Source organism: Ogataea angusta (assembly GCF_019207475.1).
Source record: "Ogataea angusta isolate 61-244 chromosome Unknown 61-244_NODE_3_length_881311_cov_93.026150, whole genome shotgun sequence".
Taxonomy (NCBI): Eukaryota; Fungi; Ascomycota; class Pichiomycetes; order Pichiales; family Pichiaceae; genus Ogataea; species Ogataea angusta.
The window spans coordinates 590,940-618,642 of record NW_025065217.1 but is presented as its reverse complement, the minus strand read 5'-3'; the positions used below and the strand labels follow the sequence as shown (position 1 = coordinate 618,642).

At 43.2% G+C, this 27,703-nt stretch overlaps 21 protein-coding genes across 21 annotated transcripts; 10 read left to right on the top strand and 11 right to left on the bottom strand.

Annotated features, from left to right (window-relative positions):
* Window positions 1-94: 94 nt before the first annotated feature.
* KL928_001822 (uncharacterized protein) lies at window positions 95-800 on the top strand (the record flags this gene model as incomplete). Its single annotated transcript, XM_043202230.1, has 2 exons — window positions 95-150; window positions 236-800. 2 exons carry the CDS (start codon window positions 95-97, stop codon window positions 798-800), a joined length of 621 nt encoding a protein of 206 aa, XP_043061099.1.
* A 62-nt stretch (window positions 801-862) lies between these two features.
* KL928_001821 (uncharacterized protein) lies at window positions 863-1,318 on the bottom strand (the record flags this gene model as incomplete). Its single annotated transcript, XM_043202229.1, has 1 exon — window positions 863-1,318. One exon carries the CDS (start codon window positions 1,316-1,318, stop codon window positions 863-865), a length of 456 nt encoding a protein of 151 aa, XP_043061098.1.
* A 352-nt stretch (window positions 1,319-1,670) lies between these two features.
* KL928_001820 (uncharacterized protein) lies at window positions 1,671-3,257 on the top strand (the record flags this gene model as incomplete). Its single annotated transcript, XM_043202228.1, has 1 exon — window positions 1,671-3,257. The coding sequence occupies one exon, from the start codon at window positions 1,671-1,673 to the stop codon at window positions 3,255-3,257; it is 1,587 nt and encodes a 528-aa protein (XP_043061097.1).
* Window positions 3,258-3,319: 62 nt separating this feature from the next.
* KL928_001819 (uncharacterized protein) lies at window positions 3,320-4,789 on the bottom strand (the record flags this gene model as incomplete). The annotated part of the gene is made up of 1 exon (XM_043202226.1): window positions 3,320-4,789. The coding sequence occupies one exon, from the start codon at window positions 4,787-4,789 to the stop codon at window positions 3,320-3,322; it is 1,470 nt and encodes a 489-aa protein (XP_043061096.1).
* A 151-nt stretch (window positions 4,790-4,940) lies between these two features.
* Window positions 4,941-5,624, top strand: KL928_001818 (uncharacterized protein; the record flags this gene model as incomplete). Its single annotated transcript, XM_043202225.1, has 1 exon — window positions 4,941-5,624. The coding sequence occupies one exon, from the start codon at window positions 4,941-4,943 to the stop codon at window positions 5,622-5,624; it is 684 nt and encodes a 227-aa protein (XP_043061095.1).
* A 42-nt stretch (window positions 5,625-5,666) lies between these two features.
* KL928_001817 (uncharacterized protein) lies at window positions 5,667-6,287 on the bottom strand (the record flags this gene model as incomplete). The annotated part of the gene is made up of 1 exon (XM_043202224.1): window positions 5,667-6,287. One exon carries the CDS (start codon window positions 6,285-6,287, stop codon window positions 5,667-5,669), a length of 621 nt encoding a protein of 206 aa, XP_043061094.1.
* An 822-nt stretch (window positions 6,288-7,109) lies between these two features.
* Window positions 7,110-9,326, top strand: KL928_001816 (uncharacterized protein; the record flags this gene model as incomplete). The annotated part of the gene is made up of 1 exon (XM_043202223.1): window positions 7,110-9,326. One exon carries the CDS (start codon window positions 7,110-7,112, stop codon window positions 9,324-9,326), a length of 2,217 nt encoding a protein of 738 aa, XP_043061093.1.
* Window positions 9,327-9,715: 389 nt separating this feature from the next.
* On the top strand, window positions 9,716-11,803 carry KL928_001815 (uncharacterized protein; the record flags this gene model as incomplete). Its single annotated transcript, XM_043202222.1, has 1 exon — window positions 9,716-11,803. The coding sequence occupies one exon, from the start codon at window positions 9,716-9,718 to the stop codon at window positions 11,801-11,803; it is 2,088 nt and encodes a 695-aa protein (XP_043061092.1).
* A 53-nt stretch (window positions 11,804-11,856) lies between these two features.
* On the bottom strand, window positions 11,857-13,284 carry KL928_001814 (uncharacterized protein; the record flags this gene model as incomplete). Its single annotated transcript, XM_043202221.1, has 1 exon — window positions 11,857-13,284. The coding sequence occupies one exon, from the start codon at window positions 13,282-13,284 to the stop codon at window positions 11,857-11,859; it is 1,428 nt and encodes a 475-aa protein (XP_043061091.1).
* Window positions 13,285-13,331: 47 nt separating this feature from the next.
* KL928_001813 (uncharacterized protein) lies at window positions 13,332-13,802 on the bottom strand (the record flags this gene model as incomplete). The annotated part of the gene is made up of 1 exon (XM_043202220.1): window positions 13,332-13,802. The coding sequence occupies one exon, from the start codon at window positions 13,800-13,802 to the stop codon at window positions 13,332-13,334; it is 471 nt and encodes a 156-aa protein (XP_043061090.1).
* Window positions 13,803-13,907: 105 nt separating this feature from the next.
* On the top strand, window positions 13,908-15,140 carry KL928_001812 (uncharacterized protein; the record flags this gene model as incomplete). Its single annotated transcript, XM_043202219.1, has 1 exon — window positions 13,908-15,140. The coding sequence occupies one exon, from the start codon at window positions 13,908-13,910 to the stop codon at window positions 15,138-15,140; it is 1,233 nt and encodes a 410-aa protein (XP_043061089.1).
* A 42-nt stretch (window positions 15,141-15,182) lies between these two features.
* On the bottom strand, window positions 15,183-16,051 carry KL928_001811 (uncharacterized protein; the record flags this gene model as incomplete). Its single annotated transcript, XM_043202218.1, has 2 exons — window positions 15,183-15,432; window positions 15,507-16,051. The coding sequence occupies 2 exons, from the start codon at window positions 16,049-16,051 to the stop codon at window positions 15,183-15,185; spliced, it is 795 nt and encodes a 264-aa protein (XP_043061088.1).
* Window positions 16,052-16,153: 102 nt separating this feature from the next.
* On the top strand, window positions 16,154-17,356 carry KL928_001810 (uncharacterized protein; the record flags this gene model as incomplete). The annotated part of the gene is made up of 1 exon (XM_043202217.1): window positions 16,154-17,356. One exon carries the CDS (start codon window positions 16,154-16,156, stop codon window positions 17,354-17,356), a length of 1,203 nt encoding a protein of 400 aa, XP_043061087.1.
* Window positions 17,357-17,420: 64 nt separating this feature from the next.
* KL928_001809 (uncharacterized protein) lies at window positions 17,421-18,107 on the bottom strand (the record flags this gene model as incomplete). The annotated part of the gene is made up of 1 exon (XM_043202215.1): window positions 17,421-18,107. One exon carries the CDS (start codon window positions 18,105-18,107, stop codon window positions 17,421-17,423), a length of 687 nt encoding a protein of 228 aa, XP_043061086.1.
* Window positions 18,108-18,286: 179 nt separating this feature from the next.
* On the bottom strand, window positions 18,287-19,618 carry KL928_001808 (uncharacterized protein; the record flags this gene model as incomplete). The annotated part of the gene is made up of 1 exon (XM_043202214.1): window positions 18,287-19,618. The coding sequence occupies one exon, from the start codon at window positions 19,616-19,618 to the stop codon at window positions 18,287-18,289; it is 1,332 nt and encodes a 443-aa protein (XP_043061085.1).
* Window positions 19,619-19,681: 63 nt separating this feature from the next.
* Window positions 19,682-20,467, top strand: KL928_001807 (uncharacterized protein; the record flags this gene model as incomplete). Its single annotated transcript, XM_043202213.1, has 1 exon — window positions 19,682-20,467. One exon carries the CDS (start codon window positions 19,682-19,684, stop codon window positions 20,465-20,467), a length of 786 nt encoding a protein of 261 aa, XP_043061084.1.
* A 163-nt stretch (window positions 20,468-20,630) lies between these two features.
* KL928_001806 (uncharacterized protein) lies at window positions 20,631-21,479 on the top strand (the record flags this gene model as incomplete). Its single annotated transcript, XM_043202212.1, has 1 exon — window positions 20,631-21,479. One exon carries the CDS (start codon window positions 20,631-20,633, stop codon window positions 21,477-21,479), a length of 849 nt encoding a protein of 282 aa, XP_043061083.1.
* A 407-nt stretch (window positions 21,480-21,886) lies between these two features.
* Window positions 21,887-24,133, top strand: KL928_001805 (uncharacterized protein; the record flags this gene model as incomplete). The annotated part of the gene is made up of 1 exon (XM_043202211.1): window positions 21,887-24,133. The coding sequence occupies one exon, from the start codon at window positions 21,887-21,889 to the stop codon at window positions 24,131-24,133; it is 2,247 nt and encodes a 748-aa protein (XP_043061082.1).
* A 62-nt stretch (window positions 24,134-24,195) lies between these two features.
* KL928_001804 (uncharacterized protein) lies at window positions 24,196-25,365 on the bottom strand (the record flags this gene model as incomplete). The annotated part of the gene is made up of 1 exon (XM_043202210.1): window positions 24,196-25,365. One exon carries the CDS (start codon window positions 25,363-25,365, stop codon window positions 24,196-24,198), a length of 1,170 nt encoding a protein of 389 aa, XP_043061081.1.
* Window positions 25,366-25,489: 124 nt separating this feature from the next.
* Window positions 25,490-26,305, bottom strand: KL928_001803 (uncharacterized protein; the record flags this gene model as incomplete). Its single annotated transcript, XM_043202209.1, has 1 exon — window positions 25,490-26,305. The coding sequence occupies one exon, from the start codon at window positions 26,303-26,305 to the stop codon at window positions 25,490-25,492; it is 816 nt and encodes a 271-aa protein (XP_043061080.1).
* Window positions 26,306-26,331: 26 nt separating this feature from the next.
* KL928_001802 (uncharacterized protein) lies at window positions 26,332-27,513 on the bottom strand (the record flags this gene model as incomplete). The annotated part of the gene is made up of 1 exon (XM_043202208.1): window positions 26,332-27,513. The coding sequence occupies one exon, from the start codon at window positions 27,511-27,513 to the stop codon at window positions 26,332-26,334; it is 1,182 nt and encodes a 393-aa protein (XP_043061079.1).
* Window positions 27,514-27,703: the final 190 nt, after the last annotated feature.

Below are 27,703 nucleotides of genomic sequence, written 5' to 3'. Positions count from 1 at the left end.
AAACGTAAGAAAAACAAACTAAACGAGGTAGACCTGAAGAGTTCAGTTAACTTATTACAGGTTTAGGTTTTCGAAACACATAATTCAAAAAACCATGGCGGATACTGCAGAGGATTACTCATACGACTACGAATACCTATTCAAAAGTGAGTTTCGTCAAGTTGCTTTTATACTAACTCATAATAGTTGTTCTCATTGGAGATTCTTCGGTTGGAAAAACCAACCTTTTGTCTAGATTCACAAGAGACGAGTTTAACCCAGACTCCAGGGCCACTATTGGTGTTGAATTTGCCACGAGAACGGTCGAGATCGATGGTAAAAGAGTCAAGGCTCAGATCTGGGATACTGCGGGACAGGAAAGATACAGAGCGATTACTGCTGCGTACTATAGAGGAGCGGTGGGGGCACTTGTTGTTTATGATATATCCAGCTCGAACTCATACGAATCAGTTTCTAGATGGCTCAGGGAAATGAAAGAACATGCCGACGCAAACATAGTGATAGCTCTTGTTGGTAACAAGTCTGATTTGGACCATTTGAGAGCAGTCCCCACTGAGGAGGCTAAGGATTTCGCTGCTGAGAATAATCTGTTATTTACTGAAGCATCTGCATTGAACGCCGAAAACGTCGAGCTTACTTTCCACCAACTTATTAAGAACATCTACGAAATGGTTTCAAAAAGAAAATTTGATATGGATGGAATGGATTCTTCTGCTAACAAAAACCTTGGAGGACAGACCATCACGCTCACGCCCGCTCCTAAGGATCAGAAAATTTCGAAAAATTCTGGTTGTTGCTAAATATGACTCCCTTGATTCTAATATCATGTATATTGATTGACTCGTTAATACCATCAGGTTGTTCATTGATTCTTTGCCTCAGGCTCTTTGAAATCTCCATCTTCCTCGCCATCGTCGTCATTGAGAGAAGTGCTTTCCTCTTTGCTCAATTGCTCGCTAACTTTGCTGTAGTCCACAACCCTGCCACGAGTTCTTCTTCCCGTCGTGATGATGTTGACAGTGTCAATTTCTTGCAGGTCATCTTCCTCTTCTTCTTCAACTACAAGATTGTCATCGTCAACTTCCTCCTCCTCCTCCTCCTCGGAGTCTTTATCTTCTGCAGGCGGAACATCGTCGTACTTGCGCCTCGAGTGCTTTCTCTTCTTCTTTTTCTCTTGGGACTCATCCTCATTCTTTCGCTTTGCAGGTTCTTCAGACTTGCTTTCCTTTTCGGATGACTCTTCCTTCTTACCAGTCTCTTCCTTGGCCTCAACCTCTTTCTGATCAACAGATTTTTCTTCTTGCAATTGCTCAGACATGATAGAACTCGATTATAGAAAAGTTTCACTTACAAGTAGCCCTGAGATATGTAATCAATGACATAATCATAAAAATGTGAGGCCAAGTGGCTGACTTCGCGGCCTTGAAGCATTTAAACAGAATAAATTATCCAGGCCCGCGCCTCAGGTGGCTCAAAAAGTGTTGTGGCTAGAATTTCCATTGGCTTCTTGCGGAGAAATTTTTATATAAATCTAGAGGCAAAATCACGCTTGTATTCAAAGGTGTTCATTGATTCTTCTAAAAACAGACCAACTATCGCTATTCAATCCGGAATCAGTCACATGAGTTGTTAAACTGTTCTCATTATAAGAGTACCCAACGAAATTAAAAATGCTGGCCTTTAGAAGAAGCTCGAGAATGGTGTGTCGTCAGGGCATTGTGCGTTTTAACTCGTCCAAGAACCCTGATGGGAAATCTCCCAATTCCGACTCATTCATTTCGACGGGCGAAATCGACCCTGTGCTCCTAGATAAACTGTTTCGGAACAATAAGCCCCAGAAATCTGTCTTACCTCAACATGGTTCATTTGCGCTTCGACAGCAACTCGCTAACATTCAGCAAAAGGACAAGTTCAAGGTATTGGATGAGAATTTGTTGAAGCTGCAGTCGACTCCGATCAATTTCAATTACTACCTACGAAATCTGAAAGATTTGAAGAATGCTAATCAGCTTCCATATAAATTTGGTGCAAACCAACTGGTCTCTAAAGATTCGGATGTCAACGATTTATTGCGAAAAGTTGTTTGGGAATTCAACGCACCCATAAGATATGCATTTGGGTACGGATCTAAGGTATTCGATCAAGGTTCAACAAAGAATTCCAACTCTCAAGTCGACATGATATATGCAGTGTCGTATCCCGATCACTGGCACTCACTGAATATCGCTCAAAATCCCGATCACTATTCCAGTTTGAGGCATTTAGGCTCAAGCATAGTATCTCAAATTGGTGAATTGGGAGCAGGAGTGTATTTCAATCCGTTTGTTAAGCTCGATTTCAAAAGAAGCAAGGTAGACACAAATTTTGAGCTTAAATACGGAGTCACTTCTATGAACACACTGATAAACGATCTCATAAATTGGGATACTATGTATCTCAGTGGAAGATTGCACAAGCCAGTTGCCGTGGTAAGAAATACTCCCAAAATTTGTCTATTGAATCAGTATAATCTGACAAATGCTATCAAATTGTCACTACTCTTGGCCAACAAAAGTGAAATTTCAGAGTACGATTTGTATCATCAGATTGCAGAGCTAAGCTATTTGGGAGATCCGAGGTTAAAGGCCAGAGGTGAGGATGTCCGCAAAGTCGACAAAATTGTGAGTAACCAGTTTGAACAATTCAGAGAAATGTATCTACCACTTCTCACAAATTATTTCCCAAAAATTGTCCAACAAATTAGTTCTCCCGACAGTGCTGAACATCGCTTCAAAGTGAGTTTGGACTCGCAAAGCATCGCCGAAATAATTGTTGATTTGCCAAATACGTTCAGAAGACGTCTACTGTCCAAATATAGCTCCAGGTACGAGTCAAGCCTTGCTTCTGATTTATTCGCGAGAAGGATTTTAGCTCCAGATCAACAGCTTGCTGACCTGAAGCCAGTGAAATCAGCATCAGAGCTGTCGTTTTTGGATCTTCAAAGACTTTCCGAAGAGGTAAGCTTAAGTCAGATACCAGTGGAGGACTGGAATTACCTCCCAAACACGTACAAAGTGAAGAGCTCGCCATTTATAAGAGACATTGCAAATGACCATCTACTCATTAAGTCTCTCAAAGACACAGTTAAGGAGACCGTTCTGAGGCCGGCCCTGATTCAAAGCCTTAAGGGGGTTTTAACGGCTGGAGTGCTCAGATCGTGGAAATACGCCTCAGAGAAGAGGAGAAAGTTCAATCAAAGTATAAATAATGAATCATAAACCATGAGTTACGATATTATGTACATTCAAATATTACAATGCTCTCACGAGAACGCGGACTGTTATACAATCTTAATAACACAACTTGAACTTCCACTATATCCGACGGATATTTGGGTGCTAGTGGCGTTCCAATCGATGGAAGATACGAAATTGGAGTTGTCAACCTCACCAGGCTGATAATAGCTTAATTGTTTTAGCTTTTTTGCGGCAGTAATAGCCCAAAGCATTATATTACCATCGGAGTCTCCAGTAGCCAGCTTTGTGTTATCAGGGGACAAAGAGGCCACTAATATCGGGGAGCCGTTGTCAACTAGCCTAGAATCCAGTACCCTGTTTTTAAAAAAGTCCCAAATTTTGAGAGAACCGTCCAGTGAACAGGTGATAACACACCAGTTTCCATCTCCCAGTTTGCACCAGTTGACATAAGTGAGTGGCTGCGAATGGCCTGTCAAGACTTGTAAAGAGTTTATTGAATTCCCTTTCCATATTCTTACCGTTTGGTCGTCGGATGCGGAGCATAAAAGGCGAAGCTCGCTATTGTACATTATGAGAGAGACAGTGTCAGAATGTCCAGCAAGGACACCGATAGGCTGGATGTCTCCCAATTGGTAAACATATAACGAATAATCCGAGCCTGGTAAAACGAACTTAGTATCGTCTATCCAACATGAATCAGTCCCCAAACATTTGTCGGTACTGTCTGCTGACTGGTTATCGATATGCTGAATTGATTGTCCAGTTTGAGAGTCCCAAACCACTGCTTTGTTGGTGATATCGAGGCTTAGTAGGTATGCGGAATTAGGCGACCATCGTATAGCCAACACTGGAGAGCAATGTAGCGCCATAATGAATCTTATTGAACCACTAGAGTCCCACAGACGTAGCTCTCCATTTTCGGACGCAGTCATCAGCGTATTTCCTTTGGGACTCCAAGATATAAAAACGATCTCTTTGCAGGATGTGGGATGCGGAAGCAGTTGCGATTGGGGGATTAGAACTTTGCTGGACTCATCCCAGGTGAGTGTGCATATGCTGGACGTAGAATCTCGCTGTCCCCAAGCCAATACGTCTGGCTCTTGGGGGTTCCAGTTGCTTGCCAGACTAGCTGGAAAAACAAAGCTATTCTTCAGCACCACAGTGAATTCGTTATCATCCTCTATCCTCCCATTCTGTCCTGCTGAGGAAGCTGGCTGTGAACTATTATTAGCCACGACGGGCGTAGACTCAATTCTGCGTTCTGCAACTCCATCAGACGACTGGGATATTGAGTTCAGGAGGTTGAAATTCATGTTTATGATATCTTCAGAGGCAATATCGCCACCTTTTTGAATCATATCATTCACTTTACAGTATAAAATTCCCTTTTGAACCAGGTCTACCAAACACCCAAGTGGAATTCTATCGCTGTATCTATCGTCGTACTCGTTGATTTTGGTCTCATCTTGAAGAGCATACGCGCTCAATTCCAATCCAGCCTCTTGAAGATACCTCCAAATAAGGTAATTCAACTCTGATGCTGAAAGCGACATTGAACATATACCTGCACCAAGTCTGACAACGACAACAAAATTACCCACTAAATTTTTTTCAAAGTTTAATAGCTAACCTTGTCTCTATCTGGCAGAATAATTTATGGGTGATTTAAATTAGCACAATCGAAGCACAGCAAACGAGCGTATCATGACATTGGTAAATACAGACTCCAACGTCATGGAAACAAAACTGGCTACATTCAAAACAGCAAAATTTTACAAAATTCCACCGCCGGAGGTGATTCCTGACACTACATCCAGCGTGGATGAAAATAATGGTTCAAAAGGATACAAGGAGACTCAAATAATACGATACAGGTTTCAGCCAGAAAACTGGCGGTTGAAACGCTCAAATTTCCTGTTCAAAGGATCTATAGAGCTACACGAGCTACAAAGCTTGGATGCGTTGGAGTCGTCTAAGGACCTATCGTCAGAATTGAAATGTCGCCTGACGATTAATGCCCCTGGAATAGACCGCTGGGGAACCGCTTATTACGAGAAAGTATACCACGATGGTCTTCTGGTAACTAATTACAAACAATCGAATCCTTTCATGACAATCCAAAAGATAATACATCAGCACTACGTGGTGATAGTAACAGAGGAGGACAAAAAGATAGCGATAGGGATGATTTTACAAGATTTCTTTGACGATTTACGACTCACGTCAAATCTCAAGGATTTCGAGGAAAGGTTCAAAAAATTGCTTGCATTCAAAGACAGCTTCGTCAACGAGTCTCCGAAGACCACCAAGGAGGAACGATCGGAAGGATCACCCAATAAATTTAATATCGACGAGGATGACGAATTTGGTGATCTTGTGTCCAACTAATTACGAAATGAGAATTAATAATGTATCCTATCTACATCGTAATCACATGTCTCTCTTCCACATGACCTCTTGCTTCAATTTGATCAACTTTGCGTTCTTTGTTCTGCTATCCCATCTTCTCACTGCTTGCTCTAATTTCTTTTGATGTTTCGCAACGGTTTCTGGATTAGGCGTCGTCGAGATATTGATGAAGTGATCTGACACCTTAAATTTGGCCTTGATCTCGCGCCTTGGAACTCCTCTGTTTCTCATTTCCTGGATCTCCTGGATCTCTTCGCGGTTCAATTTGTAACTTTTTGGCGTGCTTGCCTTGAAAATTACTGGCATGTTGTCCAGATTAGAGCTTATGCGTGTTTTTTCCTCAGGATAGTACAGCTCTGAGCTTTTCCTGGCATCATTGTCAGGAAGGAAAGCCTTGGGCGTTACCTCCGGATCTAGGGCCGATGGTGCTGGATGATAGAAAAGGCCGTCTGGAAGCTGTGGTTTGATGTTGAAAGCAGATGATTTTGCATTGTACTTATTTGGAACATGGGTCAATTTCGGAGGAATCGAGGAAGACTTGAACCTCACCAGCGGAAACCGCAAGCCGTTACAACAGGCTCTAAGTGAACGCATCGCTGATTTTTCACGATTTTCTTTTTTAATTTTTGAGACAAAACCCATGGTGCAAGGATGTACCAACTTCAGTCGTCAGCGGTTTTTTGTGCCAAACAGTATCTGCAAATAAAAAGATCTCATTGGCTCCCCTGGTGAAAAAAAATCGAATGGGAGGTGTGCGGGTCTAAATTAGTTTTTCCATCACAACACTATCACTGTTTCTTCACCATGTATATCAGGGCCGCGAATAGGACCAGAATCTCACGTTCCATATTCTCAACTACATTCCTAGTAGCTTTCAGCATCGTTGCTGCCAATAGCGTTGTGTCGTGCCCCGTGGACAGAAGCGTGAATAGTGAAAGCGAGATTCCAGGTCACATCAGAGAACAGATGCTCAAAAAAGAGAAAGACCTTAAACATTAAGGCAGCATTCAAAAACATGATTTTGTGCCATCAGTAACATCACAGAGAAACAACGCCATTATATTACTGGCACTGCACAAGGCAGATCTGGAATTGGTGACACTGATTCTCCATATATTGTCATGTGGTACCGCTGTATCATTGGTATATGGTTATGGTTATCAAGCACTGCAAGCGGTCAATACCTAGACTTTTAGCTTCGCCACTACATTCGGTGAACATGCCGACCTTTTGGAAGCCTAGCTTTCGAAAAGACATGTTTATATAAATTGGACAGATGTGGGTCTGATCCAAGATATTGGTGAGTGTTTAAAACCCCTAGCAACTCGATTATGGTCAGTTTGTGTACATACTTGCAACTGTATAATATATTCATTACACGTTCATTGCTCCAGCTCTTACTGGCTATCCTCTCAGGTGTAAAGTTTTTTTTTCTCCCCGAGAAAACCATTTTATTATTTATTGATGAGCGACGAAGAAGCCCAATCGGACTATTCTCCGGAGGCTAACTTTAATGACCCGGAAACCTCTGAGGAGAGATCAGACCTACATGACGGCTCTAGCGGCGAACATTTGAATCCCGAAACAGACGTAGCCAATGTCACCGAAGATGTTGGAGCCACTGAACGACACGAAGACTACAACGAGAACTTGCACACTCAAAGTCAGTCCGAAGCACAGGCAAAGCCGTCGGTAAGCTCACCTGAAGAAGATGAGTACAACCCAGAGGCAACATATGAAGAAGACGCAAATGAGTCTGCCACTCCGCCCGAAATTGAGCAGGCGGAGGATACTACAAAACCAGTTCCCGAGCCAGTTGTGACAGCGGAGTCAACAGAAGACACTCAGGACACTCAACCGGAACTTGAAGTCAGTGACGAAGAAAAACAAGATCAAGGGGAAGAAGTGGAAACGAAGACAGAGAACTCGTTGGAAGATGCCAGACCTGATTCGCCGCCCACATCGGCAAATGGTGAAGACGTGGACGTTCCTTTGTTTAATGACGTGATCAAGTTTTTCTTGAGCAGTTCGTTACTGAACGATTCTGAATTCCAACGGCTGACTCCGGCAGACAAAGAACGGAGACTACTTGCCGAATACAATAAGGCCAATAATTCGCATGTGAATGTTCGAGTGAACTTTGGAGCAACAACGTCTTATAACAAACCCCAAATGCGTCCTGGAGAGACGTTCCAGGTACTGGTGCCTATCAATCCATTTTGTTTGAGACCCGACATCACTCAGCCAATGTCTTCGGAAGAACGGTCAAGCTACGAACAATATCTGCGCGATGAGGACACGGCCCTGAGCAGTGGTAAATGGGATAATTTCCCTATTGGGTCGCGGCTATTTATCGGAAATCTTGCTGTTAACACTTTAAGCAAAGAAGACGTCTACAGAATCTTCCACCCTTATGGCGAAGTGAAACAAGTGAACCTTAAACAAGGTTTCGGCTTTGTGCAATACGCCAAGGCGGAAGAGTGTTCACGGGCTATCGAAGGCGAAAAAAACGTTCCGCTTCATAACAGATTCATGCACTTGCAGGTCTCAAAGCACCAGATCCAAAGAGCCATGGAGCAGCAAGGAAAGAATACCGGTTCATCAAAAAATAACAGAGGGAGATCCAGATCTCCAGATGGTGGCCACAACAAAAATCGGTCTAGGTCTCCGATCAATGAAACGGAAGTTAAGGTCATCACCTCAAACGATTCGACGGCAGAGTTCAATAACAAAATACTGAAAAGACTCAAGCAGGATGGATTAGCTTTGGAAACTGAGCACTTCGATTTGCCCGTCTCGCAAGTTCCTCAAGAAGCAAGCACCTCTGCCGCATACAAAGGCGTTCTAGCAGTTGTGATTCCTCATCACGATAAGCTAGACATGATGATCTACGAGAAAACCTCCGATGGTGGCATTAGATTCGACGAGTACTCCGAAATCTCCATCAATGAGGCCATCGAATTGATTCTAAGTGCAAAAGCTAAACGTTTTGCTTCCACTCCGCGGGAGCATCAATCGAGAGGCCGCTCGAGACAAAACAATGGTGGCCAAAATCGCCAGTCGAAAACCAGCAACCAAGCTCTGTACAGCACGCGCAACGGTAAACAACAACATCAACAGAACTCTGGATCTGGAAGGTACGGCAATTCCAGATACAACCATCAGTATCCTACAGCTTATGCCACTGGAAGCAACGCACAACCTTTTGTGCCCCGTCCAGGGTATGGCGCGCCAACTCCTCCACCTGCTCCGTATGGTATACCAAGTAATGTGGGATTTGCTCCTTCCTATCCAGGTTATCAGCAGCAACTGTATCAGCCTATGGGTATGCCACAAGTTCCTCCACCTCAAACACAGGGAAATCAGGCACAACTATTACAGACTATGCAAAATATGGACCCTGCAACTTTACAAAATGTCTTGTCCTTGATGCAACAGATGCAAACCCAACAACCTGGAAGTAACCAACAAACCTCGATGCCGCAAGGAAACGCCTTATCCGGCCTCTTAAATCAATTGCAGAACTCTGCACCGGGTAACGCTCCACCTGCACCATCATACTCTGGTTCGCTAAATCAGCCTTCTCAGCCTAGTAATTCCAACAATTCCGGCAGCAACAATAATCAGGATCAGACTAACGACTTGTTTGAAACCTTGGCCAGACTGAAGAATAATATGTGACGCCTTGAAAATCTGCATATTTCTCTAATTGTTATACTTCCACGGCTGTAGAATTACAGTTATTTGCTAAAATACCAGGATAGATCTATCCTTGACACGAGACTGTAGACGAGCACACAAGTAATTATAGCATGCTTCCATCCTCCGATCAAAAGTCGATCGACGGCATAATCGACGTCACCGAAGATTTTTGATAATATTTTTTGGATCTGTATTTTGCGGGAACGCTTGTTTACAAACATTGATTTGCCGTGGTTTTTTAGTTGAAGTTCACGGTCTGTGCCTGCAATTAGGTAGCAAATCGTCTGAGGAATAGCAAGAGTACGTTCATTTCAAAAGAAATAGCGAACTCGCTGCCACTTGCTTAGTCATACAAGTACACAGAGATAATGAGTGTCGCGGATCAAACAATACGACAACTTCGAGCCAATATATTGTACTCGCTAGATTATGACCTTCTATCAACTGCTGAATTCACGTCTGAACGACTTATTGCTCAAAATCCTAATAACTTAGACAGCATTCATCTCTATGCGTTAGTGCTATACAAACGCAAACGCTACAAAACGGCCTACAATCTGACAGCCGGTTATAGCGTACAGCATGTTGGCTGCTCATATATGTTTGCAAAATCGTGTTTGGAACTAAAGTGCGAATCTGACGGCATATCAGCGCTAACGAGAACCTTACCCCTCTGGTCTCAGCTCAGTCGAGCGGATGAGACCGATTCCAGATATATGCCAGATAATGTGGCCTGCTACATTCTTTTGGCTAAGCTCTATGCCTCTGTTGGAGACGTAAGACGCAGTGCGCTGAACTACTCTCAAGTCCTCAACATCAATCCCTACATGTTCGAAGCATTTGAAGAGTTATGCAAAATGGGCGTGAAAGTCAAAGTGAACTCTATTTACAAAGTGAATACCATTGATGAGATTTCAGGATCACTATTTAAGAATGTACAACCTACATCTGGAGATCAGAAAAAGGGAGGTTTTGGTTTCCCTGATCAGAAATCCGACAGCAGACCTTTTTTCAAGACTCCGGCACATTCAAGCACTGGGTCAGCAAACGGTGGAAGTGTTGCGCAGACGCCAGAGCAGCAAAATCATACGATGTTGGCGACTCCCAGGGTAAAACAATTGCAAGTGCCAGACGCCCCAAATCGAAAAGCTGCAAAGAGCTCCAATTTTGAGGGATTCAAACATCCATCAGCCCCAACAGACTCCATACGCCGGAAGTCTTCAAGAAATTCAGCATCTATCACATCAAGGCTATTGGGGCATCCCTTGAATACACTTACAGATTCGAACATCACCGCGACAAGTGGAGTGACGGGGGCATCTACAACAGGCTCACAGAATTCCAAACGTGAGGGAGCCGGGAACAAGCGAGTCATTGGCTCAACATTCTCAAATACTGGTGCAGTGGGGAACGAGACAAAACCAGACATTCTTCAGAGATCAAATGACCAACAACTTCTGGCAACTTACGCTAAACTTGCGAAAGGCTTCAAAGCAATGTGTTTTTATGACTGTTTCAAAGCAATCAGAATATTTGACTCGCTTCCAGATAATGAAAGGAACACTCCCTGGGTTCTGGGAAAGCTAGGACGTTTACATTTTGAGATTGTGAATTATGAGGAAGCCGAAAATTATTTCATCAAATTGCGCCAGCTTGACAGAACGCGGATCGAGGAGATGGAATACTATTCTACATTATTATGGCATTTACATAAGGAAATGGATCTAAGTTTCCTTTCGCACGAGCTCCATGAAATCTCCAAAGACTCGCCAGAGGCTTGGATTGCTGTGGGGAACTTATTCTCGCTGAATCGAGAACCAGATGAGGCAATAAAATGTTTCCAGAAAGCCAATCAAGTGGACAAAAACTTTGCATACTCTTATACTTTACAAGGCCATGAATATTTGTCTAATGATGCATTTGAGAATGCACTGGAATGCTTTAGACACGCGATACTGCTCGACAAAAGACACTATAATGCATTCTACGGAATTGGTATGGTTTATCTGAAGTTAGGAGATTTCCGAAAAGCAGAGTTTCATTTCCGGAAGGCTGTTGAGATAAATCCAGTGAATGTGATTCTTATATGCTGTGTGGGGATGGTTCTTGAGAAATTGGGCAAGAAAGAGCAAGCTTTAAGACAATATATCTTTGCATCTCGTCTACAGCCTTTGTCAATGCTGGCATTGTTCAAAAAGGCTCAAGCCTTGATTTCACTAAAAAGATACGACATGGCCCTCAAGGATTTTGAGAAACTTGAGAATCTGGCTCCAGATGAGGCTTCCGTCCATTTCTTGCTCGGAAAACTCTACAGGATCTACGGACGGAAAAACGATGCTATTAAACAATTCACTATAGCTTTGAACCTGGATCCTAAGGGCTCACATTTGATTAAAGAAGCCTTGGAAAGCTTGGAAGACGAGGAAGATGTTGAAACTACTGGCCATGATTCCTAAAAGCATGGAATTAATTTATGTAACACGAAAATGTATTTGCGTACACAGCTCGATTAATGAGTCGTCCCCAACAAAAGAGTAGCAGACAAGCATATCGTCATCACGATGAATCCCCAAACAAGCAACAACAATCCTGAGTACTTTAATATCCATTCCTTTGTAGACAGCCGAGCGCTATCTTCTCCGATCAGTTTGTATGCGAAAAATCCTGGCAGAATAAAAGAGATGGATGTTGAACCTGTGGAACCCACAATCGCTAGCACGTGAGCAAGCGACTTGACTGTGATGGCAACAATGTAGGATGAAACGACGATTGTTGTAGTGATCACTACAAGTTTTGTGTTTGTGAGTTCCACATAATGATCACCTTCATTTTCCTCGTCTGTGGCGAACGAGTCATCGAAAAGGGCTGTTCCATTCAGAGGTGAAGCCTGGGATATTAGATTTCGACGCTCTTCCGCGGTCATGAGTGTTGAGCTAGTCGTGGATCTTGACAGAGACCGTATGGAATTTGCCAAGTTTGAGTCATTTATGTAGTAAGCGACGTGATTTATTGAGGCCCTAGCCGGATTTGACTGTAACGGATAGCTTAGAGTGACGAGGATCACGATGGCAATCCTTCCAATTGTAGATGAAGCTGAGTTTGGGTACATGGCAATTATATTCCCAGACACAGTATCCCCGAATGTAAGATAGCCAGAAAGACCAACAATGATATAAAGAAGACACGCTGAACCGATTGATACAATATTCATTTTGGTAACACTGGCTAAGGATCGATCGTGAAGCTCGTTGATAATCCCTAATTGATTTTGATGGCACGTAAATCCGAATACGAGAATTGGAAATGAAGACAGAATAGCAACCACTGAATTTGGCTTCAGTAAGTGAACAGGTCCTTTAATAATATCTTCCTTTCCTCCACTCCATATGTGCACGAAATGGACCACGACTAATATTACCAAGTACCCAACTGAAGAAAGAGCAACAAGCGATGCAGTCTTGAGAGAGTCCAGCTTTCTTTTGTAGACAAGAGGCAATATGGCAGCCAGAAACAACGTAATCCACAATGTTCGGCTTAGTACCCAAGGATGAGTTTGCAGGGTATGATCCGAGCAAATGGAATCCATGATTTGAGGCATGAGGTCCCCTACCACAATCAAATAGGAACAAGCTACACCAAAACATTTGATAGCGATCGCAAGGTCAAAGACAATCCCAAGCTGGGGCACCGTGAGCTTCGACAGAGAAAAAAATGACGCATGGCCTGGTATCGTGTACGAAGCTGATATCGCCAAAAGGTATAGACCAAGACCAGATGTGAATGCCGAAAACAAGACGAACAGCACTCCCAATAACACACCGTCGCATTTGATGGCATAGGGCACACTAAGAAGACCGGCCCCCAGGATAGTGTTCATGAGGTTGATGGTACCGGAACGCATTGTCGCGCCTCCGTGTGAGCTATTCAGCTGAACCATAATCAAATAGATAATTTAATAAGATTTTTCCTATGTACATACAAACCTTAATATCCTTTTCTAACAGCGTTCCGCACCACACCCAGTAATTTTCTAACCCCGGCATCAAAGCGGGTTTTCTTGGTTTTGATTCTTTGCTGTAACTTCCTCTTGCTTGGTTTCAAGTAAAATCTCTGTTCGTAATATGTGCTTCTGAGCTTGGTGGATTGGGCCATTACCTCCAATCTCTTGATACTTCTCATGAGGTCTCCTTTTTTGACCATGATGGAGCGTCCGGCATGTGCTCCATCAAGAGGGAGCTTGGTAGCATATTCAAGGCAGTTTGGCTCTTTAAAAGCTCCACTCACGGAAAAACTGCTCTGTCCCAAGAACGATGTTTTGGTGCCAGAGCCTGTCTGTTCGTTTTTATTGATTCCACTTAGAATAGCCAAAGGATCTGTTTTTGGGCTTGACGAGTTATATCTAAGAGCATGTGGTGCTCTTCCAAGTACTTTAGGACGTAAAATACCGAGCATCATTACAGGAGGAATACGGGTATTAATTTTTTTCTTCAAACTCTGTAGTTGGTGCTAACAAGAAGAAATATTGGAAAAAAATATTTTAAGGCGATTTTCAAGAGAGTCATGAGTACAGAGCCAAATAAATTAGCCAACCAAATTGAAAAGGTAGCTCTTGAAGAACCTGCTGGTGAGGATAACTTGAATGAATTAGCTGTGGAGAGCAACAACGGGGAGAAGAAAAAGAAGAAGAAGAAGAATAACAAAAAGAAAAAGGGCGGTATCAATCAGTTCTTCCCCGACGGTGTGTTCCCTGAAGGAGAGTGGCAAGAGTATACCGGAAGCGAAGAGAACTTGAAGAGGGTCACTGACGAGGAGAAAAGATATTTAGATCGTCAGGCCAACAACAAATGGAATGAGTTTAGAAAAGGAGCAGAGATTCATAGAAGAGTGAGACAGACCGCTCAAAAGAACATTAAACCTGGAATGACAATGACTGAAGTGGCGGAGTCAATTGAGAATAGTGTCAGGGCCTACAGCGGTACGGACGATAGTTTAAAGGGAGGAATGGGATTTCCTTGCGGTGTGTCTCTCAACCATTGTGCTGCACATTACACACCTAATGCTGGGGACAAAGTTGTTCTTCAATACGACGACGTTATGAAGGTTGACTTTGGTGTTCATGTTAACGGACATATTATTGATTGTGCCTGGACTCAGACTTTCAACGAGAGATACGACCCTTTGCTGGACGCAGTGAAGGAGGCCACAAACACTGGTATTAAGACCGCTGGAATTGATGTGAGAATGACGGATGTCGGAGAGGCAGTCGAAGAAGTGATGGAGAGCTACGAAGTTGAACTTGACGGAAAAGTTTATCCTGTTAAATGCATAAGAAACTTGCAAGGACACAACATCAAACCGTACCAAATTCATGGTGGAAAGTCTGTGCCTATCGTGAAGAACGGTGACACAACTAAGATGGAAGAAGGAGAGACATTTGCCATTGAGACGTTTGGATCAACAGGCAAAGGCTATGTTGTTCATGGCGGCGAATGCTCGCACTATATGAAGAATTTGGACGCACCTCCTAATGCCCCTATTAGACTCGATAGGGCCAAGAAGTTGATGCAGGCTATTGACAAGAACTTCGGCTCTTTGCCGTTCTGTCGCAGATATCTTGATCGGATTGGCGAGGAAAAATATTTATTAGCATTGAACCAGTTGTGCAGGGCGGGATTAATCACAGAGCATCCCCCGCTTGTTGACGTTAAAGGTTGTTATACGGCACAATACGAGCATACAATTTTGTTGCATCCAACAAGAAAAGAGGTTGTTTCAAGGGGTGATGACTATTAAAGCTCATCTTTGAGCATAGATCTGATGGTTGATGTCGCTGTTTCAAATTCCGTTGATCTGTTCGGTTCCGAGAACGTGGCAGTGACTGCCATCATCGTATCCCTCATGGATGCTGTCAGTTCCACAATTGGATCTTTTGCTTTGAATGAAGTTGCGCCCCAGAAAATCGCAGTCAAAGTCTTGTATAGTAGCCAGATGAACAATCTGATCGGTTTTCGAAAGATCCTTTTGTATAGTATCCAAATGCAGACTGTACAGAAGATATATAAAGAGCTGTAAATCTGTTTTCTTTCTTTGGAACTTGACTCATTGATAGTCCTCACCAATTTGTTTGACCTAACAAGAACGTCTGTGAAATAACTGTACTTGCTCGATAGGTTTGTCAGGGAGTTTGTTGAATGTGCAAGATCTGAGATATTCATTTCACTGGCCAAAAGTGATGACTGTAGCAACTGATTTACACTTTGTAGTTTATTCGTAAGAGCCGAGTTCTTGTCCAGCAGCTGTTCTTCCTTTGTGAGTTTTTTTAGGTTATGATCATCCAAAATGGGCTCGTTCGTCAGCTCATCAATTTGCTCTTCTTCGTCTTGCACTGTCCAAGATTTTGAGGACAGCAATAACTCTCTGAAGTCCACTCTCACATCAAAAAAACGCTCCTTAAGTAGTGCGAACTGATACTCTGTGTTCTTGTACGTATCTCCAGACACGCAATCAAGTTTCGCTGCTATGATGTTTTCGAGCTCTTCTAGTTTTTCGTACAGTTCTGTTGTTTTAGCCTGAGTGTCTAGACGGATAAACTCCAAGTCCGTGTCTTTTGTTATCTTCAAGTGCTTGAACTCATACAAGTTGTATTGAAGATCATTGAGTATGTGCTGGAAGTCTAGAAGATCATGATTTAAGGCCAAATCCATGCTATGAAAGACTAAAGAATATGAGTACTAAAAAGATGTAAGGATGTGGAGGGTCTCGTAAAATAAATACCGGTGGCGAACCAAAAAAACATACTTACAGATATGATTATCGATACATTGTCGTCTGGAGTTCGCAGAATTCCCGATTTTGAGGTTGCACAAAATGTTTACCTTGTTCAGCAAGGCTTTGGAGACGATGAGCTTGTGTACAGAATCCTTGAACAAATCAAGGAACAGCAAATGGCTCCTTACTATGACTACATAACCAATGAATTGAAGATACCAGGACTCAAGTTTGACAAAGACTTATATGATAAATTGACTCAGCAGAACACAGAGACAGTTTCTGACTTGAAAAAGCAGCTAGAGAAGCTTGCAGAGGACGATGAAGGAGAATTGGAGATTTTGAAAGTTTGGACAGACCTTCTAGAGTATTATGCTGCGATTGGTGACAAAACCAACGCGCTTACCACCTATCAAAAAACTTTCGAGCTGGCACCATCTACAGGCTCAAAAATCGACTTGGTTTTGACCATTGCAAGAATTGGATTCTTCTTCGATGATAAACTGTTCACGAAGAAATACCTAGACGAAGCCAATATTTTAATTGAGAAGGGTGGAGATTGGGAGAGACGAAATCGGTACAAGACGTACTTGGGAATTTACCTGATGTCTACTAGGAAGTTTGAAGAGGCATCCAAACTCTTGATTGATTCACTGGCTACCTTCACATCCACTGAGATATCCACCTATGAGCAGGTGGCTCAATATTCACTGATCTGCGGTGCTATATCTTTGGAAAGACCAGACTTGCGTAAGAAGCTGATCGAATCGCCAGAAATTCTAACTATCGGTTCTAGCTCTCCCGAGTTAGCTTCGATTTACAATCTAATCAAGTCGTTGTACTACTGTGAGTATCAAGATTTCTTCCCAAATTTGATCAAGACGCATGATGAGATTTTGGTGAAAAATAAATATTTGCGTCCTCACACTAATTTCTACATGAGAGAAATCAGATGTAAGGCATACTCTCAATTGTTAGAAAGCTACAAGTCTTTGTCGCTTAAATCAATGGCGGAAAGTTTTGGCGTTTCCGAGGACTTTTTGGATCAAGATCTCTGCAAGTTCATTCCTAATAAAAAAATCAATTGCATCATAGACAAAGTGAATGGTATTGTCGAGACGAATAGGCCTGACAACAAAAACAACCAGTATCACGCACTTATCAAAAACGGGGATTCTTTGTTGACCAAACTTCAAAAGTATGGTGCAGCGGTGCGTCTAAGTGGTGCAGAAAAGGTGTAGTAGAATTAAATGAGTGTTGAAAAAGATGAGAAAAATGCGGTAGAAATAAAACGTAAATAGTGTACTACCTCAGTCTTTGAGTCATTCTTTTTGAGCCTGGTGGGCCATCTTCCGTGCCCAAAACTCTGTTGTCGCTGATTTTGCCCAAATTTTTAGGCCTTCTCGAGTCTGCCTTAGCCTGTTTCTTGGTGGGATCTGGGTTGGACTTGGGCTTTGATCCTGCTTGGTATTCTTTGTTACGATCATTCAAGTTGCGGCTCTGCTCTGATGATGTGAATGAAATATCGTCGGATTTTTTGTAGGCCAGCAGCGGTGTTTCCTCAGGCTCTTCCTTTTTTGAAGCGGGCTCATCAAACACCTTTATATGCTCATCCTTGACAATCGTTTCCCCTTCTTTTACTGCTTCTCTATTCTTTGTTTCAGTTGAATCACCCTCCTTCTCCAACTTGTCACCAAGGTGACCTTTTTCTTTGTTCACCTCCGACGAGCCTGCGCCTTCATTATCTAATTTTGATAACTCCTTTGAAATTGCCTTGATCTCCTCGCGATCCTCTATCTCCTGTTCTTCCTTTTTCGCACTGGTGCTATCTTGTGGAACTATAGACCCTGGTTGATTGCTTTCGAGAACGAATTTGGAGTCTGATGTGGTATCTTGGTTGTTACTAGGATCCTGGGCTTTTCCAGTCTCCGGTTTCGTCAAATGCTTGATCTCGTGGATCCCAACGTTAGGTTCTCTAGGCACCATGAACATGACACCTAAGACGAGCAGACAGGCCAGTGTGAGAACTACAACCTTATTTTTTGAGCGGCTAAAGAGTGAACTCATCTTTGAAACAAAACTTGAGATTACCCCGGCTCTTAGTCTAATTTGAGAAAATACGAGTTCTGCCTAATTTTATTATTCGTGCATAGGTTGGCTGCACCCAGGATTTACAGAATAGTTGATGCTGGTTTCCAAACTTGGACAGAATTGTCGTCGGAACAACTCACTAGCATATTGGCATCGTGCGGGTTCCAGTCAAGGTCATTCACGCCAAGCATGTGTCCCCCATGAACGAAACGCAATTCTTCACTTGGGTCACAAGACCAATCCCATAGTTTGACAGTACCATCCGAAGATCCCGTTGCAAGTAGTGATCCATTGTCCGGGTTCCAAGACGCGCAAGTGAGCGCTCCATTGTGCGACTTGTTGACTATTCTCACCGGAGCCTCTAAATGTCGTAGATCGTGGAGAGAGATGTTTCCTGTTTCGGTTCCTATGGCACAGCCAAACTCATTGACTCGACTGAATGCTACCACATTGATCGGAGAGTCCGACAGAGTTCCCTCTTTGACGCAACTCATGTGAGCCCTGGTATCGAAAATCTTGAGCTTTTTGTCGTCCCCCACCGTTCCTATCAGATTCTGGTGAAAATAGAGGTATTCTAGACAATTGACTCCGTAATCATGGGCAGCAGCCGTCTTAGTCGGCCGAAGAGTCGAGGTCTTGTATTTGCGTTTCTGGATCTCAAGTCCAGTGGCAGTCGTCGGGGCTGACTTTCTGTCAGGAGTATTTTTTTTGAACTTGGTAACATCCCATAAAGCTATCGTACCGTCTGAGGAGCCAGAAGCCAATTCTCCTTCTTTGTATCTGTTCCAGTCGAGCCCCCATCCTTCGCTTTGGTGAAACTCCAGCTTGATGTCAGAAAAGTCGTCGCTGTCGTCAATCTCGTCCTCCGTAAAGTTGTTTGGTTTCTTGGTGCGATCAAACATATATAAATGTCCCTTGTTGGTGATAGTCGCTATTAAGTCTGGATTCCGCGGCATGTAGCGGGCCCTATTAATCTCTCCTCTGTGAGGAATCTTCTGTACCAGCGACATTTTGGTGGCATGCCAGTCATTGCGCTTGGCAATGAACTCATTTTTCATTGGATCATAGTCTGTTGCGATATCCACAAGCTTGGCTGATTGCCGGAGCGTTTTCAGTCCGTACAAATTAAGACTTTCGCATTTACTGAAACCGCTCGAATGTGATCCCAGCAACAAGCGATGTTGCTGGTAATCTGTATCTGCAATATCCTCTAAATCTGGAAACCATTGGACTGTAAGACTGGGCCACAACAGAGATGTAGTTTGAATATAGTCGTACAGCAGTGGCGCATTCTTTTTCCATATGAAGTATTCCTCGCGCCTCTGTTCACCTATAGGGTCGCTTTCAAAAATCCCTACCCTCTCTGGTGAGCCCTGTGTGGTCTCTTTCCAGTTAGAAATAGCTTCGGCCATGGTTAATTTTTCAAAACGCGTGTATTTTTCGTGTTATTGGTGCACGGGCGCGATTGAAATCCTATGGAACCCGAGACAGAAGAGGCACTGCTAAGTTGTCGTGAGAGACTCTACGAGACATGTATCAGAGACTTGTCTAGTAATGGCCGCAAACAAGTCTACTCTGACAACATGAGTTTCGAAGATCTAGATAATTGGCGGAGGGAGGTTATGCCAGAGATACTCAGAACACGGTACATCAAAAAGCAGAGAATGTGGCTTGAAAAGGCTGAACTGGAGAAGCTCATGGAGTGGAAACTGTCCAGAGGAAAATTTCGTCCCACGCTGCCAAAGCTGATTCAAAGCAATGATCCAGACAAAGTTCGAGAATTTAGTGAACAGGCATTCAATGTGATAATTGACTACTGCGACTCGGGGCACGATAACGACAGTGAATTCATTAGCGTAGTGAGAAAGTCTATGGAATTTGTTTGCAAACTAAGGGGTGTGGGCCCAGCTACATCCACGATAATCTTATCACTAGCAGGTCCAACTTTGCGGAAAACTACTGATTTTGGTCTTCGGGACACCCCTTTTTTCTCAGATGAGGTGTTTGAGATCCTCAACCAGGACCATGGCAAAATCAAATACTCTACAAAGGAATATCTTGAGCTTCTCCTGCCCAAGCTACTGCTGTTCAAAACACGAGAGCTTCAAAAAATTGAGGAAGCTCTATGGTGTCTTCGCAGAGCAGACAAGATTCATGGAAAACTGGATGACGCACTAGCTAATCTTTTGATCTCCGTCCGTAGGGGAACACGAGCTGATCAAATGGTGACCGAACCTCCATTAAAACGCCGCAGAAAATAGCTAGAAATTGTGGTCAGACTTACAAGAAATCTGTTCTCCTCGTTTTATGCGACACCGTTGACTTTGTATTTTAGGCTGCTGCAACCCCTGAGAGTTTTTTTTTGGGGACCTTGAAAATAAATACCGGATCAAAAAAAATAAACACGCTCATTATTTGAACACGATGGGAAGATCAAATCCGGTGTCACTATTCAACCCATTTGCTCTCAGTACCTTTGGTATTTCCTCTATTGGATGGATCATCACCTTTGCAGGATGTATTGCTACAAACACCCAAAATAGCGGTTTCCCGAAGTTCGCATGGTGGGCAGTTGTTTTTCAACTATTGCTCTTGATCGTCATTGTCGTTCTGTACATCACGAATACCTTCCACTACCACAGATTTTTCCTAACATGTGCGATCGGTGTCGCATTCGTGTACAACTCCAACGCGACAAACAACTTAGTTTACGACACCGACTCAGCCCCAGCGGCTGCCAGCGCGGGTTTCATCATTCAGTGTATTGTCAATATACTGTGGCTATTTTACTTTGGATCGGAGCCTAGCTCACCAATTATCTCCTATATTGATTCGTTCGGGAGCAGCGAGAATTTGATGTTGTCGTCCAAACGGTCGAAATCCAACAGAAACGCCGCCGGGCAGTCTCAGATACCTCTCGATGAGCCATACAAGGACGAGACAATGGGTTATGCTGAGAGAAATTCCATCTCCAATGAGAATTCGGGCTTACATGAAAATCCTTTCAATACTCAAAACTACACTGCGCAACTCAATGGACTAGAGAACGCTTCAACCACGAATAGGGCTTCTGCATTGCCGGAAGATGATTATCCTATCACTGTTAGAGGATTATTTGATTATGACGCTAGCCCTGACGATATAAACGAGCTGTCCTTCAAGAAAGGCGACATTTTCCGTGTCAAAGACACCGTTGGAAATTGGTGGCAAGGTAAGAACTCGAAGGGTGAAATAGGTATGTGTCCAAGCAACTATCTCGAAGTCATTGGCTAAACTCTGTATTCTGTATAGTCGTATTTTAATTGGATCGTGTTTAGTATTTCGACGATCGACGCGCGTCACGAACCGAGATCCATTTCAAAGGGTCGAATTTTTTCTTGTTTACAATTTAAAACAAAACAAGGTCTAAAGCTTCCAGACTTTAATTCACCAGGCTAATATAGACAGCGGCACATTGCCGTTTTTCAGATTTCTCTTCTTATCAAGCTGAGGTTTTATCTTTGATTATCGCTGGGCAATAAAATTTTGCGCCCGATATTAATTTAAGTTCACGCTTACAACTACGCACCGCCTGAACAGCTACATCCTTTTCCTCTGTTTTCGGTCCAATTCTTGAGTCTATAGTGGCACTGCCTGTTTATGTGGCCTGAGCACGGACTAAATCGCAAAAGTATACTACAATGGCTGAATTGCACCGAAAAATAAGCAATCTCTCATCGCCGTCCTCAATAAACAGACTAACACCGTCGAACTCTTCAAATATAACAACAATTCCACCCACGTCGCGAGGACACTTCAATAGCCAAATCTTCACGAATAGCGCTGAAGAGCAGAAATTCTCGTATGATAGCCATGCCTTTGTGGATGAAGACGACTCAGATGATGGAATAAATGAGCATCCGCCTATGCTCAGTTCATACGCCATGTCCTTGCTTGAACAAATAACGAACAAAAGCCATACAATAGATCAAAAGCGCGATTATGTTGACTACAAGAACGTATTTGATGAACACCAGATCCAGACGAATGAACCTGCAAGTGAACTATCGCAGCTCGACACAAGCAGACCTTCCAGCCGTCGATTTAGTTCTTTCAACTCAAATGCAATCCAGCAGCCTTACTCGCTTCTCAATACAAAGCGCTTTGGCGCGGGGATAGACATGGCTGATACCAGCGCCACTAAAGCTCGCCAGTCGCTTAGATCGGCACGATCGCTGTCCAAATTTGGACTTGGAGCTCCTAAACGCCTTTCTGAAAGTGAGCTCAATGAGCTTGCTCATACGCCAAAGCAGCAGAGCAGGTCTCCAACGTTGAATGCTGCAACACACAATGACGAGGCGAAACATACAATAACTACTAATATGTTTACTACGTCCATGAAGACAAATACCGCTCCCACACATTACGATGCGGAACATAATGAAGAGAACTTTGTGATAGGAAGCAAACACACCTACGTCCAAACGCCCAAGCATGAAAGAACAAGACCCGTTTCATCATGTTCCCCAAGGATAAAGCGAAATAATAATAGTGAAACTCCTTACAAATCCACTCTTCAAATAAAGCATGCGACCAAAACCACTAATGACCTATACACGGAAGTCAATCAACGCACACCTACCAAATCACCTAATATAGATCATTATGCAACTCCAGAGCAGGGTCGAAAGGTTTTGACTCCACTTTCACAATCTCGCTGGAATCAAGAAAAAAACGGCGTTTTCAACTTCCATGAAATGAAGGAAAGACTTACTCCGGCAAGGAATTCGCTTGGAAATAGTAACGCAATGGATGATCGAGTGAGAGTATCTCGAAGCAGCATTTCAGATGAACACAAGGAATTGTCTGTATCAAAAAGATCATGGGAAGCAGGCCCATATCGGAGCACGAATCAACCGAATCGTGCGTATGAAATCGAGAAACCAAGCAATATCCTTACAATCAATAAGCAAGATTTTGAGTGTCTAGAACAGATTGGCAAGGGAGGTTCATCAAGAGTTTACAAGGCCCGTGCTGTCAATGGGAAACGAGATTATGCTATCAAAGTTGTCACTTTCGATCAATTTGATGAGGGTGCGATTGCAAGTTTCAAGGGAGAGATTGAGATTTTGAAGAAGCTTAGGGATCAGGAAAGAGTTGTCAAACTAATAGACCACAGCTTGAAGGATGGATCGCTTATGCTCGTGATGGAATGTGGTGATATAGATCTTGCCCATGTCCTTGCAAATCGCTCTAATTTACCCTTTGATCCAAGTTTTACCCGATATCATGCTGTTGAGATGGTTAAGTGTGTGAAAGCGGTTCACGATGCGGGAATTGTTCACTCGGATCTAAAACCTGCCAACTTTCTATTTGTCAAGGGTACACTGAAACTAATTGACTTTGGAATCTCCAATTCGCTCTCTGACCACACAGTCAATATTTATCGTGAGTGCCAAATCGGTACTCCAAATTATATGGCCCCCGAAACTCTTATTGAAGTGAATAATACTTTGAAAGGAGACAGCCTAAACGGAACATGGAAGGTTGGCAAACCTGCTGATATATGGTCATGTGGGTGTATAATCTACCAAATGGTTTACGGCAAGCCACCGTATGCGAACTATACTGGCAATAAACGAATATTGGCAATTACGAATCCAAAGGTTGAAATTCAGTATCCGCGAGTTACTGCAGATGGAACAAGGGTTAATGGGCTAGTCATTGATACCATTCAGCGATGCTTGAAAAGAAACCCATCTTTGAGGTCCAATGCAGATCAGTTACTGGAAACGGATTTTCTCAAACCCAAGGTAGTTACCCATAAGTTCATTGATGATTTGGTTCGCAACGCAGTCAAATATGGGAACACGCATCCGAACGTTTCGGAGCACAAGCTTGACATTCTTGTTGAGGACGTGTGGAAAAAGGTTAACGAATATAGTTGACTGTATAATATAACTACGGCATCACTAAATCCTTTTTCTTGAAATAATTTACAACATACCCTTTATCTTGGACCCAATTTCTCCAAAACTCTAGGGCCTTGTTCTTCCCACTCCTGTTTGCTGATCCACATATGGTCTTTGTCTGCCATGATGTTTGCCAAGACAGCACCACCGATAAAGACCATGTGTTTTCTCCTTGGCGGATCTTCGATTCTAACCTTGAACTTGTCGAGTCTGGAAGCATCGCCTTTCAGAACCTTTGTAAACCATTGTTGTTTTAATTCCTTCTCGAGTCTTGAAGGAAGACCAGGATACATTGACGATCCTCCACTGAGAACAATAGACTTGAAAAGAGTTGATCTAACGTCAACGTCACAAGACTGGATTGTGTTGAACAAACATTCTCCAACACCGGGCTGCTCTATATCTGTCAGAGATGGCTGGAACAAACACTCTGGGGCCTCGAATCTTTCAGAACCAATCTTGATCACTCTTCCGTCTGGCAGTTCAAAATTCTCCACGAGAACTGTGGTTTCGTTGGCTAGTTTTGTGTCAAAATCCAAATCATACGAGACATAGCATAGTTTCTCTTTGATCTGTCTAACGGTCTCAAAATCTGCGGTTCGGTTGAAAGCGTATCCCCTTCTAAGTAATAGGTTAATAAGGTTTCTGGTGACATCTCTGCCTGCAACATCCAGTCTTCTGGTCAAATGGTTCAGAACAACGGACTCGTACACGGGAACAATGTGTGTCACACCGTCTCCCGAGTCAACCACAACACCGGAAGAGAGACCCTGAGCATAGAGAGCAAGAACCGCCTGGATAGCAACGTAGACTCCGCCAAAGTTGTATTTCTCAAACATCACATCGCACATTGTCTCCCTATTTTTCAGCGGGTTCATTGGTGGCTCGGTCAATAGCACTTTCTGTCCTGTCGTGTCAATCTTCATTCTCTCATAAAATGCATAATCCCAAAGGTGTTCCATGTCTTCCCAATTTTTGATAATTCCGTTCTCCATTGGGTAAGATATTTGCAGGGCAGATCTCACAGCGGACGCTTCGTCTCCGCACATGATATCCTTGATTTCAATGTCTCCCGTGCGCTCCTCAGCCCTTAAAATTGGTCTTCCAACGATGGAAGGAAAGGTATGGTCTGGAAAGTTCTTCCCGGCCCGTCCAATTTTCACAAAGCCGGTACCCTGATCGAGAACAATTGGCTGATCCATAGTCATTTACTGGCAACTTTTCTGCGCAATGCCTAGCTCTCAATCCTTAATTCTTACAACACACAAATAAAAAGACAAGACTTTTTGGATATGATATTTTGGGTTACACACACGACCTCTATATATGAACCTAGCCAAGCATTGATCTCTTCCGTCCTCTTAATCTAACATCCTCAAGGCGTTTGCTCACTTCTGTGTACTTGCGCTTGTTGTTTGTTTTCTTGCTATATGTCTCTTCGTAACCTTGAAGCAGCCATTTGTTGTATGTTTTTGAATAAACTGGATGAGTAGAAGTTAATGCTCGTTCCAAGACGTAAAGGTCCACAGCCTTGTCTTCTGCTAAAGGCGAATATGAGGAGAGCCCGAAATCTATGAGGGTAGGTTGCAAACCTTCTTTTTTCTGCTCAAGAAGTATGTTGGAGCTTGTGAGGTCTCCATGAACTATGTCCTGCAAATGGAGTTTTGCTATGGCCTGTCCAACTAATATCAGTACTTGCTTGACAGAGTCTGCCAAGGCAATGGATGCAGTGGTATTGCCCTCCTGTTGTTTCTCCAAATACCACAGCCAATTTTTCAAAGAGCTGATATGTCCGTTGGGAAGTTCGAAGCCCAGATATTCCATCCATATCATGCCATGTGGTGCATCGAGAGCGATTAGTTTCGGAGCTGGGATTTCCAGGGTATACAGCTTGCTAAGAAGCCTTGCTTCTGCAGCTGTGCGAGATTTTGTTAGCTGTTTATCCAGGACCTCGTGTCTATATGTTTTTGGCGGCCTATACTTGATGATGTATTTGGAAGAGTTTTGTATATCTGAAGGATGCATGGACCCTGAAAGATATGGATGCACCGTCGTCAAAAAAACAACAGCCTCGGCACCTTGCGATATCACATCTAACGGGATCCCCGAAAGATATGACTGAGCTTGAGCTACAATCGCGGAGCTCATTTGAGGTACAATTTTTTTAAATCTATTTAATTGAATAAACTAAATTTGGAGGTGCGTTTACCCACATTCTTCTTTTCGTTGTGAAGCAGCATGTGACGGAAATATGCCAGGAACTTATTTCCTTCTTTATCGCAGTCCAGCTGCTGAATCTTGACAGTTTCGTGACATTTCTCGCATTCGACACTATGGACCCTCCGCTCTGTTCTCCCGCGAGTCTTGAGATGCTTGATCTCCAATGCTTCGCCAACCATTCGAGGAAAAGGCATCTCCATTCCATTCGAATAGACACCGTGCAGTTTAGTGACGTGATGGAGATAATTGGAGTCTTTTCTTTCAAAAAACAGCTCACTGAGATCGTCAGATTGGCAATATGGGCACAGCCCCTCGCCGTCTCCTTGACCTCGTTCCTGGTGTGACTTTCTGTATCTCACAACCAATGGCTCATAGTAGTTGGCACTAGAATTTGAATACCGTGGTGGAAGGAAAATCTCCGCTTTGGGGTTTCTCTTGTAAATATATTCATCGTTTTCAGGCACTTTGCGAAATCTGGCATATGTGATACCATTGGGCTGAATATAAGGATAAAAGTGCTGATTGAGCCACTGGTTGAGCTTCTCCGGAATAGTCTCGCTGAAGGAAACTTGAATATTCGTGTACTTGGTTTTCTTACTACCCTTGTGATGTCCTCCACTTAGACATTCTTCTTTTTGCGATCCATAGTACCCTGGCGAGGCCATCTTTGATGCCTCTGCCGTCACCAGATCCCATTCGCGAAAGGTTCTCGGTTCTTCGGCAGCCGCTGAAACCAGTCTCGCTGTATTTTCTTCGATCTGGCCATCTTTAGAATAGACATAGTCATTATCGTGTGCTATGCTAGAAGTAGGGGTGATTTCCAGTGACGAAGCAGACTCTCCAAAGTCATTAAAAGTCTGAAACTCAAATATTTGGTTATCAGGAGTCGGAATGGAATCATGCTCTTGTGGTGATACTTGTGGAAACGACGTGAAACTGTCCATTATATCGAACATCTCTTGATCAGCATTCTCATTTTGCGACTCCATGTCCAGAAAGGAAAAGTCTGAATCATTCAAACTCGAGAAAGAGGAGGGAAAGTCCAACACTTGCAATTGCAATCCCTTATCTTCGAGACCATCTTGGTAGCCATTAGGAAGGCAAGCAATTTCCTCGAGACTCACTAGATCCTGCATCAGTACGATTAAAGTTTAGAGATAATTGGATGAACTGTAGGTAAAGCGAGAAAGCATAGTATTCTTATACCCTTATCCATGAAGGCGAACTGGTTTGAAAGGCGAACAGCACCTTTGACTAAATCTCAACGGTTATGCCAGTAAAATCATAATCTGTTTCCCGAATAGGTAATTCCTCGGGGAAATAAGC